Raw genomic sequence first — 18,792 nt, forward strand, 5'->3', positions numbered from 1 at the left:
AAGTTGTACAAGTCACTAGAGGTGACTCCGACTTGTAAGCTAGCATATGTGATGAATATGTGATGAGCTAGCATATGTGATGAATATGCGATAAATATACGATAAGCTAGCATATGTGATGAATATGTGATGAGCAAGCATATTTGATGAATACGTGAGAAGCTAGCATATGTGACGAATGTGTGATAAGTTAGCATATGTGATGAATATGTGATAAGCTAGCATATGTGATGAGATATGTGATAAGCTAGCATATGTGATGAAATATGTGATGAACTAGTATATATGATGAGATATGGGTAAGTTGTACAGGTCACCATAGGTGACTCCGACTTGTGTACTAGTATGAGTTATTAATCACATGATTATTTGATATTGTTGACGAGATGCTATGTGTGTGGTATATTTATGATTTTTTTCTGGAAATTATACAGGTGTTGTAGCGAGGGATTATAATGTTTTATATGGTTTCTATTAAAATTTTATTTACAGGGCTACTCACCCTTGTCTTGTCTTCACCCTCCAGGCCTTATTAGTTGAGCTTTCTTATCGTCGAAGATTCGTGGCGATTCTTAGTATTGGAGATTATTTCGAGGGTACGATTCTTAATTCACTATTCTGTACTTGCATATGCTCTAACGTCACGTGTGAAGTGGGTTCATTCCCGCTCACCGATGCACTCTGGTATTTAGGCACTCTTAGGTTTAAATTTATTCACATTTTTCCACATCATCGCATTTTATGGCTTCGTCACCTTCTAGGTGTCGGCCAACACAGCTCGATTCGGAGTTCTAGTGGACATTCCGGGTCGGGATGTGTCACATGTTCTCGGCACACTGAAAAATCTCGACACTTATTTATGAATCGAATTTTCTCGTTTGGATTCATAAATATAGAAATTTAGAATTTTCACGTGAAAAAAAAAACTTGAAATTTGGGACCTTCAATTCCTAAGTTTAAATTCTATGTAAATAGGTGACTTTTCCAAATTTTTATGAGTGAGACTTCAAAATTAAAAAATTTCGTGTTCAAATTTCATTGTACTTTTAGTTTATCTAAACAATAAAATTTACAAATTCTAGAAAATGAAATTCTGTCATTTAAAAAAAAATACAATATTCATTAAAAAGGAGAATACGTACAAAGGAAGATGATAATGTGCATAAAAGGGTCCTATCATCAATGATAATCATGTTCTCCTGCAAAGTTTTGTTCATGCAACGATTTCATTTTTATTTCTGTCATTGTGATATGAAATTTTCTTATACAAACACAATATCAGTATTATAGATTTTGTAGGATTTCATGAAGTTGTGGATTTAATTGAGAATAGAAAAGTATACATACCAAAGACAACAAACAATCGCATCATTCCTCCAAAGATTTCATTGGATTCTCTTACAATGAATTCATAAACTCTGTTATTCCCCCGTGTCCTCCATAACTTGGCATTACTGGCAAATTGGCCTGAATTGGTTTAGTTTTATGTCAATTCGGGTATTGATATTTTCAGTCCAACTCGCTTTTTAATTTCCTCGTTTGATCTGGTTTTTCAATTTATTGATTTTATGTTTGCCCCTAATTGAGAAAATCTAGATAAAAAATAATCGAGAATCTTCGTTAACCAACGAAGAACTTACACAAAATTGTTAATACATTCTCAGTAAAACACGTATTACTTTGATTATTAACATATTCAAGCTTATTTTCAACAGATTCACTAATTCCATACATCCAATCCAAATCATTTTCTTCCTACTTTTAACATGAACAAATTGGTAGAATTTGTCAAACTCCTAGTCCATCAAAGAAAATCCACTCTTTCTCCTCCTGATTTTGCGCGCAGAGTAATTAAATTTCCGTAGCATAAATATTACTTAATTTCCTTCCTTAAAACACACGACATGTGCGTACGTCATAATTATGTAAATATTTGACCTCTGTACTTATTTCCACATTTATTTCCTTTCACACTACGCGCTTTCTTCTCCCGTCAAAAATCCCTCGCTTTACTTCTTTCTATCCCCCAACTGTATACGTATCTCTACGGATTCGCCGCACAGAATCCCCTACGCCTCAACTCACACTCACTTTAAATTGAATATGAATAATAGTTGACGAAAACTAACTGCATAATATACGATAAACGAACACAATTTGAGGATTCTCGAGAATCCTCCTGGCAAAGAAAGAGCTAGTAAATTCCAGGTGTACTAGGTCGGCCCGCACTCGATCACCGCCTCATAATTCACGCGTGAAAACTTCTGAGATCGCCTGTATATATATCTCTTGTTAGTCAAGCAATCAAACGGAAACAGAAGAAAATCTGAGAATTCTAAATCCTAATTCTCTCTCTCTCTCTCTCTTACTCTCTCACTGTATTTGCTGCGATGTCGAAGAACGATTCGATTTCGAAAGGCTCGGGAATCGGCGCCTCCGGCTCCATGGAGGAGCTGAAGAAGATCTTCAACAAGTTCGACAAGAACGGCGACGGCAGGATCTCCTGCGACGAGCTCAGGGGCATTTTCGGCGAGCTCGGCTCCGAGACGGCCTCCCTCGAGGAGGTGCAGCGCATTATGGCGGAGTTCGACAAGGACGGCGACGGCCACATTGACATTGCGGAGTTCGCCGAGATCATCAATGGCGGATCCACCAAGGAGCTTCGCGACGCGTTCGACCTATACGATCTCGACAAGAACGGGCTGATCTCCAAAAGTGAGCTGCACGAGGTGCTGAAGCGACTGGGGCAGAAGTGCTCGCTCAAGGAGTGCGCGAAGATGATCGGCTCCGTCGACGCCGACGGCGATGGCCACGTAAACTTCGCCGAGTTCAAGAAGATGATGACTCGAAACTAAAAGCGATCGGATCGGTAAAGCAAACAAAACAGTAGAAAAAACAAGATCAGTATCAATTAGCTTTAAAATTAGAGTTTAATTAGGGATTTGGATTTAAGTGTACAAAAATATTGGAGTATTATTGGTGCTAACTGATCGTCTTTTCGAATATTTTTCTGGTTCGTTCTTATTTTGCTTAATTTTTGAAAATTTTTAATTTTATTTTGTGTTTTATTGTGTGGTTCTTTTTGTTGAATTTGTCATATTTGGTTTTTAATTATTTTATTTATTTATTGTATTGGTAGATATATTGTGCAAGTGGGTGGCCGTAACAAAAGGTTGGGTGGCATTAATGATAATTGGGTGGCGTTGCCGTGTTTGGGATGGGGAGTGGTGGTTGTACCGAATATAATACGCATATGGTCATGTGGTCATAGCTGACCTCAACGCGGAATTGGGCTTTTGATGTTGGTCCCATGGGTCGTGGATACTGGATGGATGACCGTTCGATTGAAGACACAAATCGTGCTTTTTGTGTGCATTTTGGTTGCTCTGTACTACTTCTCGTCCTATTTATCTTGTTCGGACTCAAGAATATTTTCTCAACGAATAATTAATTATATTTTTTATAACTTTTTGTTAAAAATGTGGTAGCATGCTTTCTAGTAAAACTATCGACCCCAAGATCTTGGAGGGGAAGCCGAGTTTCGGGATAATGCTTTCTAGGAAATTGATGTTGTTTGCTGTCTACGACTCCTTTGATGCAATTTTCTATGTGAGAATTGGGCAATATAGTAAATAAAACACAACGTAATTTTGCTATTGTTTGTCTCATAACGAGGTAACCATATCCGTGTTTTCATTTTTTGTTCCACTCTTTTTTTTCTTTCTAAATAATGTAATTAGTGACAAAATAATTATTTAGAAACAATCGCCAAATATTTGAATTGCCTCTTTACTAATAAAAAATCATTTAAAAATCGTCACAAAAAGACTTTAGCAGCCATTTTATATTTCCGTACATGCATAGCAGGTAAACACGGACTTGGATTGTCTGCCCTCCTAGTTGTGGTGCCCTTCCATGCCCTCCTATTTTGTGCAGTCACGGTTAAGCCACGTCAATATTTTATATTTTTATTATTTTTTGTCTTATTATCTTATTAAAAAATTAATATAAAATATTGACGTGGCTTAACCGTGACTACACAAAATAGGAGGGCATGAAAGGGCACCATAACTAAGAGGGCAGACAATCCAAGTCCGGTAAACACTTGCTAGTTTGATTTGTTACATCTTGTGTAGCTAATTGTATGCCCCATCATGTGTGTGTGTGTGTGTGTGTATATATATATGTGAATGCGATTGCTCTTTTGTAGAGAAATTTTTTTTTTTTCCACAAACTTTAATAAGAGAAAGTTAAAAAGTAATGTTGTCCTTAGACTATGGACTTGGATGTACTTGCGAAAATCATGCAACGTAGGAGAGCAAATCACGGGCACATAATTGTGCCAATTTTTTCTTACGTGGATGATGTGTCTCCAGTAAAAATATAAGTATGTTAATCAATACTTAGGTAAGAATAATGCTACGAAGAATAAATTTCTAAACCTAATAATATAGATGTTGATAATTAAATTATTATTTAAATGTTGATAATTTTGCTTATTTTCTATTGATGACATATAATTTGTTTTACTCATTTGATTTAACTTTTTTATCTCTCTAGCAATAGCATTATACCTTAAGCAATTATCCGATCATCAACTTCTATGTTATTTAATTTACACATTTAGTCTCGCTATTATTACCTTTTGCAGAAGCATTCGCAAGGAGGAGATGGAGAAGGTGGAGGAGTGGATAAGAGCACATAGAGATGTTGCCGATATGGGAGGATTGGTTTTTAGGTACGAGCCGCAGTTTATCCAAGAAAATGTTGAAAAGACAGTTGGAATAGATGATCGCGCGCAACATCTCTGTAAATTTTCTTCCATTAGAAGATGAATCAAGCGAGGTTGGGCTTGCCGTGATCTATGGGATGGGTCGAATCGGCAAGACCACCGTATCCAAATTTGCTTAAAACCTGCACTTTGTTAAATTTCAAGGTAGAAGGCTTCCTTTCAAATATCAGAGAAACTTCATAACAACCCGATGTTTGGTTCGATTGCAAAAGAAACTAATTTCGGACATCCAAAAGGCGAAGGCTAAGAAAGCTACAACGCCAATGAAGGAATAATCAAGAACAAGCATGTTGTATGTTGCAAAAGAGTTCTTGTTGTTGTCAATGATGCAATTCTTGTTGGGTTCGAAAACCGCTGCTGGTGTGGAAGCCAAACTTATCGCCAGACGGAGGCTAAAATGCCTCTATGAATCTTCCCAGCCCCCGAAAATGATGGATAACCGTAACTTGCCACAAGTTGTTCTTTGTTTAAACTTTCTTAAAGTTTATACGATGCTCAAGGTTGAAGGACCGAATGAGTACGAATCGCTTGACCTTTACAGTTGGCATGCCTTTGGGCAACACCATCCTTAGGAAAATGAAGAAATGAAAAAATTGCGGCCGATTGGGGAGTAGGGGATTGATTTCTCAACAAGAAAACTTGTCCATTCTAGTCCTTCCCAAACCGGAAGGACTTGAATGGACAGGAAATTTTCACGTCTAATCCTCTCAAAATGAAAAAAAAAAAAACATTTTCATGTACCTTTTATATAACTTGAATTTATAGGGTTATCCATTCCAATCCAATCCTAGACACCAACAGGCCGTTTTTTAAATAAAACATTTAAGCATATTGATAACCGCTTTCATCTCCAGGTAGTGTAGTACAACATTGAAGGCAGGATGCTGGTGTCTGCTAATCAACCAGCTTGTATAATCTTAATCCTAAAATTTGGCTGAGCTCTATTCCATTCCATTCCATTGAGTTTTTGTCTCAGCTTCTAATCAAAACATAGTGACTTCTAAATAAAACAGAAATGTAACAACTCCGGCACGGATCTCTGATTAGGCCGTTTCTCGCTATCAAATTTAAACGAACTAATACATACCATCTGTAATTTTCAGTATTAGCATTTTTTCATCTAAAATTGTGAAAATAAGCTGTTTTTAAGCTTAGTTTTTTTTTATATCCGTCTTTTATAAAAGCTTCTCAATACCAAACCAGTACTAATGAATCATAAAACGTCGCTACGTTTCGTTTTTGTTCAAGTCACACAAATACAACATCATGACAGATCGTGTAAGCATTCGCAAATTATGTTCTACCTAACATTTACTACATTGGAATTGGATTGGGCAAAAACCCCCAAAAATCAAGTAGTAATTATCACAAAACACACTACAATTACAAACCGAGAAATTCAACTAAACGAAATTAAAAAAAGGTAAAAAAAAAAAAAAAAAAAAGAGAGCAGAGCTTACAAAATTACAAAGCGAAGCCTTTCAAGTACTCAGGATCGCGCTTAGCCCTCTCCTGAAACTTCTTGAACCACCGGTCCAAGATATCCATGGGCACCACCAGCTTGCTCCCATCCACGCCGCAAAACGACTGCATAAAATTGAACAGATTCTCCCCAACTTTCATCGCCAACCTCTCGATTCGCTTCTCGGCGGTGACGTCCAGCGACGGCAGCGTCGCCAGGTCCTCCACCGACACGCCGATTTTGGCCGACAGCGGCACCGCGTCGGCTGTGAGATGCAGTTGCCCTCCCTGCTGTGGCCACGGAAGAGCAAGCACCGCCGACGGCCTAGCCACGGTGATGGCGCCGCAGAAGAAGAAGGCAGAACCCGGGGACTGGATGTAGACGGCTAGGGCTTTGTCCGGCGGGAGTGTGAAGTTGTTTAAGAGAAATATGCAGAGCTCGCGCACTTGATCGTACTCCTCCCCTGCGCACATTAGAAAAACCATACGTTAGAATGATAAACTGCGCCGACGAAGAAAAAATTGAAGAAAAAAAAGAGGGAAAAATAGGGAAATTTACCGACGAAGGTGTTCATGTCGAGAATCCAGTGGAAGGTGTCGATCTGGGAGAAGGAGGAGATGTCCATTGGGAAGCTGCGATTCGGGAAGACGACTCCGAACATTTTCTTGACTGTTGTGATGAAAGAGGAGACTGGAGATGCGGATAGTGGCGAGAGATTGTGAGAATGTTTGAAAAGTTGAGTGCGTGTTGCGGTTTAACGGTGGGGATTAGAAGGGAGGAGAAGCATCCAGAACAATCTAGAAGAGTTGAGTGCAAAATAATCTAAATTACGAAGAGTTGTGTTTTCTCCTCTCAACATTTAAGTTTGATAGAGTCCGGTGGCTCTAAACTCGTCTAAATTACGAAGACCTGTATATTTTCCTCTCAACATCTAAGTTGTTGGATTCTAAAAGCATCTCCAACCGCGATTCAAATCAAGGACGGAGCCAATGAAGACTTAGAGTCGTCAATTGACCCTTCTCATATGTTCATTATATATATATATTCTCTCAACGCATGACCCTTCTCATGCTAGTTACCAAATATGCAAATTTTAAGTCTTTCACTGTATGTTTCTAGGGATCATAAGATATAACCATGGTAATATAGATGCCACATATGGTAGTGGTTGTGGTTATTTCTAAATTAAAATTTCATATGAGTGAAATTTACTATCCCTACATGAGGTGAATGTAGGGAAATCAACTTGGTCAATCTAAGGACTTTGTGCTATTGGATAAATTAATTTTGTTATGTCTTAATTTTGTTACTTTAGGTTGATCCTTCTTTTTCTTGAAAATATATAGGAAAATATTTTAGAGATTTTAATTAATTAGGGTCCAAATTTGATTTGATTCTTGTCATGTGTACAAAGGTTTGATTTTATTTATTTCCAATTACTGCTATTTTGTAATCTTATAAAATTTTCTTATGAAAAGGAATAGGGGAACTTTAACGAAAAACTCCCGGTACTGTTCGCTTTAATGAAAAATCACATTTTTACACTAAAAAGTCAATCCTAGTACTATTCACTTTACCCTTTATTTTGTCTTTATCATTAAAACTCAAAGTTTTCAAGTCATTTTCATTAGTTTTCCTAAGGAATAAAGTATTTTGAAGTTTGAGAGAGCATTAGAGAATCCTGAATTGTTCATAAACCTTATATTTTCAACTTGGTGTCAAAGCAGAGTTCGATTCTTGGTTGAAATCTATTGTGAATGCTTCCTTGTTGGTACACTGAGCTATTTTTCTTCGTGCATCCACATGCCATGAACTTGAGGGTGAAGATTATCTACAATTTTCAAAAGAAGAAAAAAAGAAAAAGAAAAAGGAAGAAAGGAGATTATCTACAATTTTCGAAAAGGTTAGTGTTAGTTTCAACATGTCAAGAGAATTATTTGTGGGGCTTTCAAAAAGGTTCACGTTAGTTCTACCAGAGTAAAAGGTTTTGTTGAGCCTTTGAAAAGAGGAGTTCGTTCCAGTTAAACTTTCGAAAAGATTGGTATTAGTTCAAGTTAGTCGTTCGATAAAAGGAGTTATTAGCTTGAAGAACCCACGACCTACATGAGGTGAATGTAGGGAAATCAACTTGGTAAATCTAAAGGACTTTGTGCTAATGGATAGATTAATTTTGTTATGTCTTAATTTTGTTACTTTAGGTTGATCCGACTTTTTCTTGAAAATATATAGGAAAATATTTTAGAGATTTTAATTAATTAGGGTCCAAATTTGATTTGATTCTTGTCATGTGTACAAATGTTTGATTTTATTTATTTCCAATTACTGCTATTTTGTAATCTTATAAAATTTTCTTATGAAAAGGAATAAAGTATTCCGAAATTTGTGAGATTATTAGAGAATCCTGAATTGTTCCTAAACCTTATATTTTCAACTTGGTGTCAAAACAGAGTTCGATTCTTGGTTGAAACCTATTGTGAATGCATCCTTGTTGGTACACTGAGCTATTTTTCTTCGTGCGTCTGCATGCCATGAACTTGAGGGTGAAAATTATCGACAATTTTCAGAAAAAGAAAAAGAAAAGGAAAGAACAGAGATTACCTACAATTTTCGAAAAGGTTTATGTTTGTTCCAACATGCCACTAGATTTATTCAAGTTTTTGAAAAGGTTCGTTTTAGTTCTACCATGTCAAGAGATTTATTTGTGGGGCTTTCGAACAGGTTCGTTCGTGTTTAGTTTTACCATGTCAAGAGATTTATTTGTGGGGCTTTCGAAAAGGTTCACGTTAGTTCTACCAGACTAAAAGGTTTTTGTTGAGCTTTTGAAAAGAGGCATTCGTTCCAGTTGAACTTTCAGAAAGGTTGACGTTAGTTCAAGTTAGTCGTATGATAAGAGGCGTTATTAGCTTGAAGAACCTACGGCCTTGTCTACGAGGTCGAAGAACCCAAAGCTGAGAGGTTCCTTCTTCAACCATGATCGTTTGAATGAAAAGATCAAGTCACACTCCTAGAATGAAGTATAGACTTGGCTGTTTGGCCGCGTATTTGCACCCTCACATTCACACCAGATTCTCCAAGGACGCAGTTATGTCCTAAACTAACAGCATGCCCCCTCGTAGGTTTTGTTTTTCTAGGATTAACAAGTACAATTATTACTAAACTCAAAACAGCAGCATATGCCTATTAACACAAGACAGAAATATATCGATGCATTGAGAGACTTTACCATTCACAACCATTATCTTCTTCCATTGATGGATGAAATCAAAAAGCATACAAAGCAAAACACGTTATATGGAATGAGAGAATTTAGCACTGAACAAAAATGTTCAATATTGGTTTAGTATGGTTCCTTTTTCTTAAAAATTTCTCATAACCGAACATAACAGAACCGAACCGAACCGTTACTGTTACTAGTTTGGTCACAGTAAAAGCAACATACCAACTCATAATGTAACTCATGAAATTGGATCTAAGCTGCAACCCAAGTGGTGTGACTGGTGTCTTTGAGCAAAAACAATATACACAAATCATTTATCTCATTTAGCATATCACCCCAACATTAAAGCGTCGTTTTACACAAAAGAAATGCTACCAACCAACAAAACAACTTTCAAATCAACCCAACATCTTCGTTGCCTCTAAGTCGGCTGGCCTAGGACGAAAAGCATTGAGAAATCATCCAAGCACAAATTAATCTATATCGCGAAAATCACAACCATCATTTTTGTACAGCTACCATAGCTAAACACTGATTGATACCAGCAAGTAAAGTTCCACACCTCCAGTTTCGAACTAACTCTGCATGATATCTGTGTGATAGCTATCTAGTTCCTTGTCGAGTTCATCAACCGACTTCTCCACATGCTTCTTCCTCCACTCTCCACCACGACCACGCCCACGCCCACGCCCACGACCACTGCCGCTGCCACTCCCACGTGGTTTCCCTCGACCGTTTCTATTCCCTCCACGGCTGCTCCCACTACAAAATACAGATACAATGTAATTGTAATCACAGCTTTAAATGATACTGACTATTACTAAAATCCCACAGCAGCATATATACCATACAGCTGCAAATACCAAACTGAAGACGCATATGTACAGATACATTCAGGTACTGGATCACAAATATTTTTAACTTGTAGGTTTCCCGTTATACTCGTTTTGGAAAAAATAAAACTCTTGGTACCCACAAGCATGTAATTTCTTTCAACATAACTGGGAAGATAGGTAGCTATTAGATGTTCTCAATTTTCACTGCTGGGATAGCTCTTAGTCAACACGTAGATGATGTAGACATTTCATAATTGTACATAAGCATAAGTATTAGATGTGTCTTGATTGCAAAACTTACAAAGATAACAGATACTGAACAAATTGATTCTAGAACCATATCATACCCACAAGAAGTCAAGAACTATATCATACTCACAAGAAGTCAAGAACCATATCATCCCCACAAGAAGTCAAGAACCATATCACCAAAACCAAGCCAGATAAACATCAGTCAACAGGAACATCGGAAACGGTCTGGTTAAATACGGGATTTAAACGTCGGGTTCAAACTACTTAAGAGTACCCTCATACCAAAAGAGAAGTTAAATTAGGGTGCCTAGTATAAATGAAAATTGACAAATAAGTAAAGATCTAAAACTACATTAATGAAACCCTCTTTGTCAACCAAAAGAGGGTGAAAAGACTACTTAGTCTTCTATCACACAAAAAAATGATGGGCAATAATGTAATTTCATAGGTTCAAATTTTACTATTTTTTTATTGAAGCCTCACCTAAAGGTGATGTTAAAATATCTCCAATATTTAAAATTTAAAAATAAAAAAAACCAAAAACAAAAACAAAAACCTCCCACCCCCCCCCCCTCCCCCCAATTCCCATGTTCTCCCTCTCTCCTTCCCATTTTTCTAAAAAAATGTGTTCATACACAAAGTGTGTAGGCAAATGCTAGTGTTAGTTAACAAAACTATAATTAGGTCCCTCATAAATAACTAGCTCAGCTATATCACCTAAAAATAAGTTAAGTTCATACAAACAGAGAAACAAGAATATGACGGCCTAAACTCAATTCAGCATACGAATTTGTTCTCACATGGTAAGTGAAATCACTGAGCTTGCACGAGAACCCTCCTATCTGGATGCATAATTGGCATTTGCCTCCAGTCTAGTAGTTTAGGCTGTTAAATTTGAATCTCTAGCCTAACAATTTCACCTTTTTCCATCAATAAAATCTCTACACAAATATCACTTTGATAATAACAGTACACATATAATAAATGGTTTGGGAGGGAGACAAATGAAGGAAGCATGGGGATCAAGGAAAAAACAAGCTTGAAGATCAACCAACGAATTGTGTTACATTTCTAGCTAGGGCAGGCTACATTGAGTTGCAAATTTTAGGTGTCCCTAAGTAAATAAGACGCTGCATTAATTAACAAAATAGCAACTGAATACATCATCATAAGCCTAAAGAGAAATGCAACATTCAAAGCCTTATCCATCTTTAATGATCCACAAACGAACCCAACTTGTCATCTCATGAAGTTTTAAAAATACCAAACTAACAATAAACATTTTGGCAACCAAACAGACGTAGAACATCATAGAGAGATAGCAATAGAGAAAATACAACAGCAGTCCATCCCCTTTTATCTGTGTGCATGCGACAAAACTTGAATGATTTTATTACTTTAAAAAAAGTACTTACCATGCTCTAACTTTTAAGCCATCGGATAAAACTTTACAGTTAATAAAACACTTGTCATTTACTTGTATGCCGTAAATTGTAATCCTATAAACCATTTTTTTATTAGAACTGTTTTCCTAAAACCATTTTGATTTAAATCAAACGATTATGTGTGCAATCCTTGGACATGGACAAGCAAGCTAATTGTCTGTCTACACTTAATAAAACACTTATCATTTACTTGTGTGCCGTAAACTGTTATCCCATAAACCATTTTGATTTAAATCAAACGATTATGTGTGCAATCCTTGCACACGGACGAGCAAGCTAATTGTCTGTCTACTCTTCCATTATTATCTGTTTCCTTGCACAACGGCCAATTTAAATTTTTCTCCAACCATATAATACATCATCTAACTAAGATGTCTGGACATATATATATCTAATATTTTTAATTATAATTATTTTTAAGAAACAACACCAAAAACTACAGGGCCAACCTAAGGCTCATGACCCACCACTCTTGGTCCATCGGTCAGCCTGCTAAAGACCCATAGCTCGGTACCAGTATTATATGGCCTAATTTTGTTAATGGTGCATGGCACCATGTAGCATTGACCCGTCAATGGTCTTCTAAGCCAAACATGGGGTGTATAGACATTGTTTTGATAGACTGTTGATAAATCTTTCTAACATGCGTATGATAGGTCCACAAGCACGTAAGACAAATTAGACAAAATTGGAACTCTAGCACATATGTTTTACATCAAGAAAACAACAAGACATCGACAGTTCAAAAAGACACAATTTCATAGTCACAAGGTAAAAAGAAAAGAACTTACCCAGAACCGCGGTTAACCATAGGCATAGCATAGCCACCAGCATTACCAGGTCCAGGCCTGCATTACAAAAGGACAATGAAAGATAAATATCCTTACTTTATGCAGTGCAACAATAACAGCACCTCACATACAAAAGGCCTAATTAATCATGGAGTATCAAAAACTTCTATGACCTGATATGACTTAAAAATGCTCTAGGAAAGAAACAATATATTATCAGGAGACATTAAAGATATGGGGTGTGATATCCACACACCCCATTTTACTTCTCACACACCCTTCTAATTTTCGGCCGTCGGATCGGATGAATTGAAGAAGGTCAACGGATAGAAATTAATAAGGGTGTGTGAGAAGTAATTTGGGATGTGTGGATAGCACACCCCTAAAGATATTTGTTATAATAAATATGAGTTATATTAAGAAGATACAAAAGGAAGCATAAGAAACATGTATGAGCAGTCCATCTCCTAATGCCAAAACCCAGAAAACACCTAAACCACCAGTCAGACCACTATAACCCAATAAAACCTCAGTGCCAGTTTTTCTGCACACCCACAGGTCCACACCCATCCAATGCCCTACAACAATCAATTCTAAATCGGTCTAGTGAATCTGCAATGAAAACATATATGGCCCATATACTTCCCCTCCTTGATCAAGACACTCAAAGGTAGAAATTAACATGCAAGGTCTTTTATCCATGAACAACCAACCAATAGAATTTTCACCTTGGTTGGGAGTCTGGGATACCCACCTGCCAAATCAACCTTCAGTGGTTCAAAGGGAGGATCCAGTTGACAGGTGACCACTGTAGGAAAAAAAATTGCACAATTTGAATGCAACTTGAATGCAAAGATATATCACCTAGATGGGAGAAAAGTCTGCATATTCCCCACCTAATGCGGAAGGAAAGGCCTGCATATCACCTAGAAAGAAATCTAAGCTTCTAAGAGCATCTCCAATGGAAGTCCCTACTTAGGGACTCCCACCACCACATTTGAGTACTCATTTAAGGAATCTTGTGTCCCTAAAGGAATATTGCCTCCAATGGGAGAGTCCTTACAGCAGAATCCCTAAATTTGAAGTTTTTATGATTTCATGTGATAATTTGATTAGGTGCACATTTTTTGTTTATGTTAACCTTTTTAATTAATTAAAAGCATTAAAAGCTTAAAATCTTTAATCAAGATTATGGGCCCCGTTTTCCACTCAAGGTGCACATTTTTGTTGTTTATGTTAACCTTTTTTTAATTAATTAAAAGTTTCAATCAAGATTGTGGGCCCTGTTTTCCCTCAAGGTTGTCCCTATATAGTCCCTATATGTGAGGACATACACTATGTATCCGGTGACTTTCCTATCCATTGGAGATTCATTTTGTCCCTATATTTGTTTTGTACCTATTTTATACGGTGGTTGTCCTTATTTAGGGACTCCACTAGAGATGCTCTAAGTCATTGAATTAATAGAAGGTTGCATTTCAAAACTAAATGAGGAAGTAAATAGAGATTAAAAGGTGACATCCCCACCCAAACATTTACCCACTCTCTTCCAATTACCCACCCCCAACTTTCAAAAGAGGGAGAAAAGACGGTAACATTGACAATGTGCTTCCAAAGACTTCGGAAACAACCTCTCCCCCCAACCTGAGGATCCCACCCAATGGAGACCAGAACATAGAGACTTACAATGGAAAGAATCAAGTAAGTTGAACTTAGAAATAATTTGCTGGTAATTTTAATATATTCACATTCAACCAAAACATCCAACAGAAATTAACAAATAACAATGGTTGTTCTTGGTGTCGCCATCTCTATATATATGACCAGCAGCTAATAATATGTAAAAGGGAGATGGACATTGTCCACAATTCCAGACAAAGATATGGTAGAATTTATGTGAATATTGAAACAATTAGCAAAGGCCATCTCCAACAATTCCTTGTATCCTTTAGCAAATAGATGCAAGCCTGTTGATCGCTCGATGTATCCTGGTGTAATTTAATCATTAACAATATATGATTTTATATACATGCCCATGAATGCAGCGACAGTTGCTTAAAAATATGATAGAAACAGTGTGAAAGGGGAAAAAGAAAGCATACGTCATTACAACAGTCCTTTTCTTCCTTCCGTGCATGCCTGTCACATTCACACGAGCTGAAATAGGCATCCCTGCACTGGCACCAATAATCTCAATTTTCATAGGCTTCCCGTCCAATAAAACATTATTATAGCGCTTCAATGCTGCGAATGCATCACTTCTTCTAGTATAAACCACTTCAGCTGAGCCCTGATAACACAACAGGAAAATTTCCTTAATAAAACTTGACCACCAAAGTGTCTATCAAATAGTAGAAAGAAGTACAGATATACATCCAATTATACTCGGCTGAGAATAATGCTTAACATATAACAACTGTCCTTAAATAGACCAACACTGGCTAAACTAATAAACAATGTCAAAATACATATCAAGATCAAACATCAGAGTATCACATATACCAATGTTAATTAGATATCATGAAACGAAGAAATAACACCTTGGCTGGCTTTTGCAGAATCCACCAGCCAGAAGGGTAGACTAATATTCAACATCAAATGTCTACTGGACAAGCATGGCACAATGTCTCTTAAAACAATGTACAATGTAAAAAAAATGAAGTTAGGGGCTTTGATATATTCAGAGTTTGCTTGGATTAGAACCATTACGAGAAAACTAACAAGTACAAATGCTTTACAAAAATGTCTACTTGTACTTCTGAACATGGAAATTCTAATAGGGATTGAACAGAGTTGAATCACACTAGTTTACACTCTGTTTATATATCAGGATTTTAAAATCAATACAATGACTTCAAATACAAGTTTATTTTCTTTGAGTTATTTGTAGACACTACAACCAATATCAGGATCTTAACTAAAAATCAGTGCCAAATATAAGTAAAACAACAAATCAGGATAGAATGTAAGAGGGAAGAACTCTAAATACTGAGCAAAAAACTCACACTTTGGCGACCATTTTTGTCAAAATGTATTGCATATCGCTTCATCTCTCCGATCTCAGAGAAAAGTTCCTGAGTTGCAGTTGCACGTGACGTTTCAGGAGAATGTTACAAGAAACTCGATATAGAAAGTGCTTAAGATGAAAGTATATGGCTCAAGTTGTACCCTTATATCCTCATTTGTCACTCCGTAGTCCAAGTTAGATACATATAACTTTGTGCCAATTTCAATCCCTGATATCCCCGCAGCTCTAAGGCTGTCTTCAAACAAATCAGGCTGCCATGGGAAACGCTTGGTTCTGCGGGTAGACTGATGAAAGCATGCAGAAAAAGATCCAGATGGGGGAAAATAAAAGTCAGCTCACGAATAGATAACAAGATAATTTGCCATTCTTCAAAGTCCCCAGAAAAATAACCCAACAACCCACAAGTACAGATAAATCTCGAAGATAACCGTACATATGGAGTGGGCGACGATAGGCTATAGCGGTTAAGAAGATGAGCCAAAATGAGCTTCTCCATGAACAACATACGTCACATATCCTCTAGTATTTGACTTTCTAAGCATTTTAGAGATCCCCTCGTATATGACTTTCTAAGCGTTTTAGAGATCCTCGTGTATTTGGGTTTTAAAATCATATTCTCAAGCATATCATTAAACATCTACAGTTTTTTAGCTTGCCTTGGCAATGGTATACGAGGACGGCCGAGTAACCCCCGGGAGAGGACCTCTACGAACAAGTCCTGTAATTCTTCCAGCTGGAATTCTTCCAGCGGCCATCCTTCCAGCATTAAAGGAGCCACGTGCTCCACCGCGGCCACGAGAACCCCTACCACGTTGTTCTCTATTTCTGTCACGATTACCCCTGCTGTTCTTAATCATGTCATCAAGCGACATATCCAAAGCAGTCGACATCTAAACGAGAGATTATATTTGAAATCCTTTTGCTATGAATGAGATCTAAACCTGCAATAACAAAAATTATATCAATAACGATAACCTCTAAATCATGAATCATATTATACAAACAACAGTCAAAGATTACTCATCCCGATTTCTGAATTCAATTTCGTCGAATGTATAAGAAACTTTTTCAATATTCAGACAATGATGATGTAAATCGTAAGGAAAATCAATTCACAAAGTCCAATTACAGGTAAAATTTACAATTAGGTCAAAAAAGCGTAAATCAGACCATTAGAAACCTAAAATCAAAGCGATATTTTCCCATCGACGAGAAAGAAAACAACGAAATAAATCTACAAATCTACAAAGTATTCAAATCAGAAATCCTAGAACAAAGAATTAGGGCACGGAGAGAGAGAAAAGGGAACATACCAGGAGATTGATTAGAGAAGAGAAGCGTCCGCTGAGCCGAAGACAGATACAATCGCGGAGGAACGTGCGAGAGCAAGAGCGATTGGGCGCAGTGAGAAAGTAAAGTGTGAGATGGGGACGGAGACGAGTGTGTTAAGGTTTCTAAAGGCCTTTTTTCTTTGTGGTAAGTGGGATTTTAACTTGCTTTCGAAGTTCGAACGCTGTTTCGTACGCGGTTGTGACACAGATCGAATGTGATGTGTACTTGTCTTTTCTTTCGTGCCAATTTTCTTTTGGAGTAATGGTTTATAGACTAAATTGGTAAATTCGGGAAGAAGAACTAGTAATAGAAATAAAACCATCCATCTTAATTCTATATATGTTTAAATAAAATGATTTGTGATCAGGAAAAAGCTGAAATACCTATGTGATTATGCATACAATTAATATTTGGGATATATAGGTAGTTAACAATTATACTAATGCATAAAATTAAGAATTGGTGCCTTATTCACTTGCATATGACTATGCATACAATTTATATGAATGATTGCATAATTATATTGCTTATTCATATGACTATGCATACAATTTATATGTATGAGTTACAGGGCTAGCTACTATATTTTAATAGAACATTATGTCTTATTTTGGTTAATAGGTCAAGATGGAGTCTAGGAATAGCCATGGCTCTACTAGTACACCTTCCACCACTCAACCCTAACCCCAACCTCAACTCCAAACACTTGAAACACAACCTCAATAAGAAAATCAAGAAGAAGTGGATGAAAGTGTGGGAAGTGGTAAGAGAGGTGACAATGATATTAATGGGGGGCGATCGGTGGTGTGGTCACATGCTAAGAAGGTGGGAAGAAAAGGGAATAAAGGTCAAAAAATTCACCTTGCAATTTGCTCATATTGCAAGAAAGAGTGTCTGGTCGATCCTAATAAAAATGGGATATCAAGCATAATGTATCACCTTAGAAAAGTTTGTAAGGATTCGCCTCCTTATATAAAAGGTGATAAAAATCAACTGGTCTTAACAAATGAGTCCATGGGTAGTGGATTGGTCCCCCCGCACCTTTAACCAAAAGAGACTTGAGTTAGAGGTTGTGATGTTTGTCATCAACGATGAACAACTATTTAAGGTGGTTGAAGGTGGTGGATATATTGATATGATAAAATAGGCTTAACCTCGGTTCAAGATTTCAAATAGGAGGAATATTGCGGCCGATGTGTGAGATTTGTTTGTATTAGAGAAGTCTAAATTGTTTGAAGCTATGCGTAATCAAAGGGTAAGTATCACAACCGATACTTGGACATCAATTCAAAACATCAACTTCACAGTAGTTACCGCCCAGTTCATGGATAGTGAATGGAAGTTGCACAAACGCATCATAAACTTCATAAAGATCACGAGCCATAAGGGAGATGACATTGGGAATGTTCTAGAGGTGTGTTTGAACCAATGGGGATATAGAAGATCTTTAGCATCACGATTGATAATGCTTCCGCCAATGATGTTGTGGTTGACTATATGAAAAAAAAGGCTACAGGAAATGAATTCTCTCTTGGTTGATGGGAAGTACTTGCATATGAGGTGTGTTTGTCACATCTTAAATTTAGTTGTCAAGAATGGGTTAAAGGAGCTTACTAAGTCAGTTGAGGGGATTCGAA

At 37.1% G+C, this 18,792-nt stretch overlaps 3 protein-coding genes and 1 long non-coding RNA gene across 4 annotated transcripts; 2 read left to right on the plus strand and 2 right to left on the minus strand.

The window, feature by feature from the left end:
- The first annotated feature begins 2,290 nt into the window (after positions 1-2,290).
- Positions 2,291-3,466, plus strand: LOC126583053 (probable calcium-binding protein CML23). Its single transcript, XM_050247352.1, has 2 exons — positions 2,291-2,869; positions 3,140-3,466. Exon 1 carries the CDS (start codon positions 2,391-2,393, stop codon positions 2,853-2,855), a length of 465 nt encoding a protein of 154 aa, XP_050103309.1. The 5' UTR covers positions 2,291-2,390; the 3' UTR covers positions 2,856-2,869; positions 3,140-3,466.
- A 549-nt stretch (positions 3,467-4,015) lies between these two features.
- LOC126583055 (uncharacterized) lies at positions 4,016-5,550 on the plus strand. Its single transcript, XR_007609653.1, has 2 exons — positions 4,016-4,738; positions 4,937-5,550. It is a non-coding gene; the product is annotated as an uncharacterized LOC126583055 (long non-coding RNA).
- Positions 5,551-6,001: 451 nt separating this feature from the next.
- On the minus strand, positions 6,002-7,225 carry LOC126583050 (protein OPI10 homolog). The gene is made up of 2 exons (XM_050247350.1): positions 6,813-7,225; positions 6,002-6,717 (listed from the first exon to the last, which is right to left on the minus strand). Exons 1-2 carry the CDS (start codon positions 6,913-6,915, stop codon positions 6,257-6,259), a joined length of 564 nt encoding a protein of 187 aa, XP_050103307.1. The 5' UTR covers positions 6,916-7,225; the 3' UTR covers positions 6,002-6,256.
- Positions 7,226-9,773: 2,548 nt separating this feature from the next.
- LOC126583049 (THO complex subunit 4D-like) lies at positions 9,774-17,425 on the minus strand. Its single transcript, XM_050247349.1, has 7 exons — positions 17,137-17,425; positions 16,480-16,764; positions 15,964-16,107; positions 15,801-15,869; positions 14,898-15,085; positions 12,796-12,852; positions 9,774-10,233 (listed from the first exon to the last, which is right to left on the minus strand). Exons 2-7 carry the CDS (start codon positions 16,711-16,713, stop codon positions 10,047-10,049), a joined length of 879 nt encoding a protein of 292 aa, XP_050103306.1. The 5' UTR covers positions 16,714-16,764; positions 17,137-17,425; the 3' UTR covers positions 9,774-10,046.
- Between the last annotated feature and the right edge of the window lie 1,367 nt (positions 17,426-18,792).

This window comes from Malus sylvestris, chromosome 9 (assembly GCF_916048215.2).
Source record: "Malus sylvestris chromosome 9, drMalSylv7.2, whole genome shotgun sequence".
In the NCBI taxonomy this organism is placed as follows: Eukaryota; Viridiplantae; Streptophyta; class Magnoliopsida; order Rosales; family Rosaceae; genus Malus; species Malus sylvestris.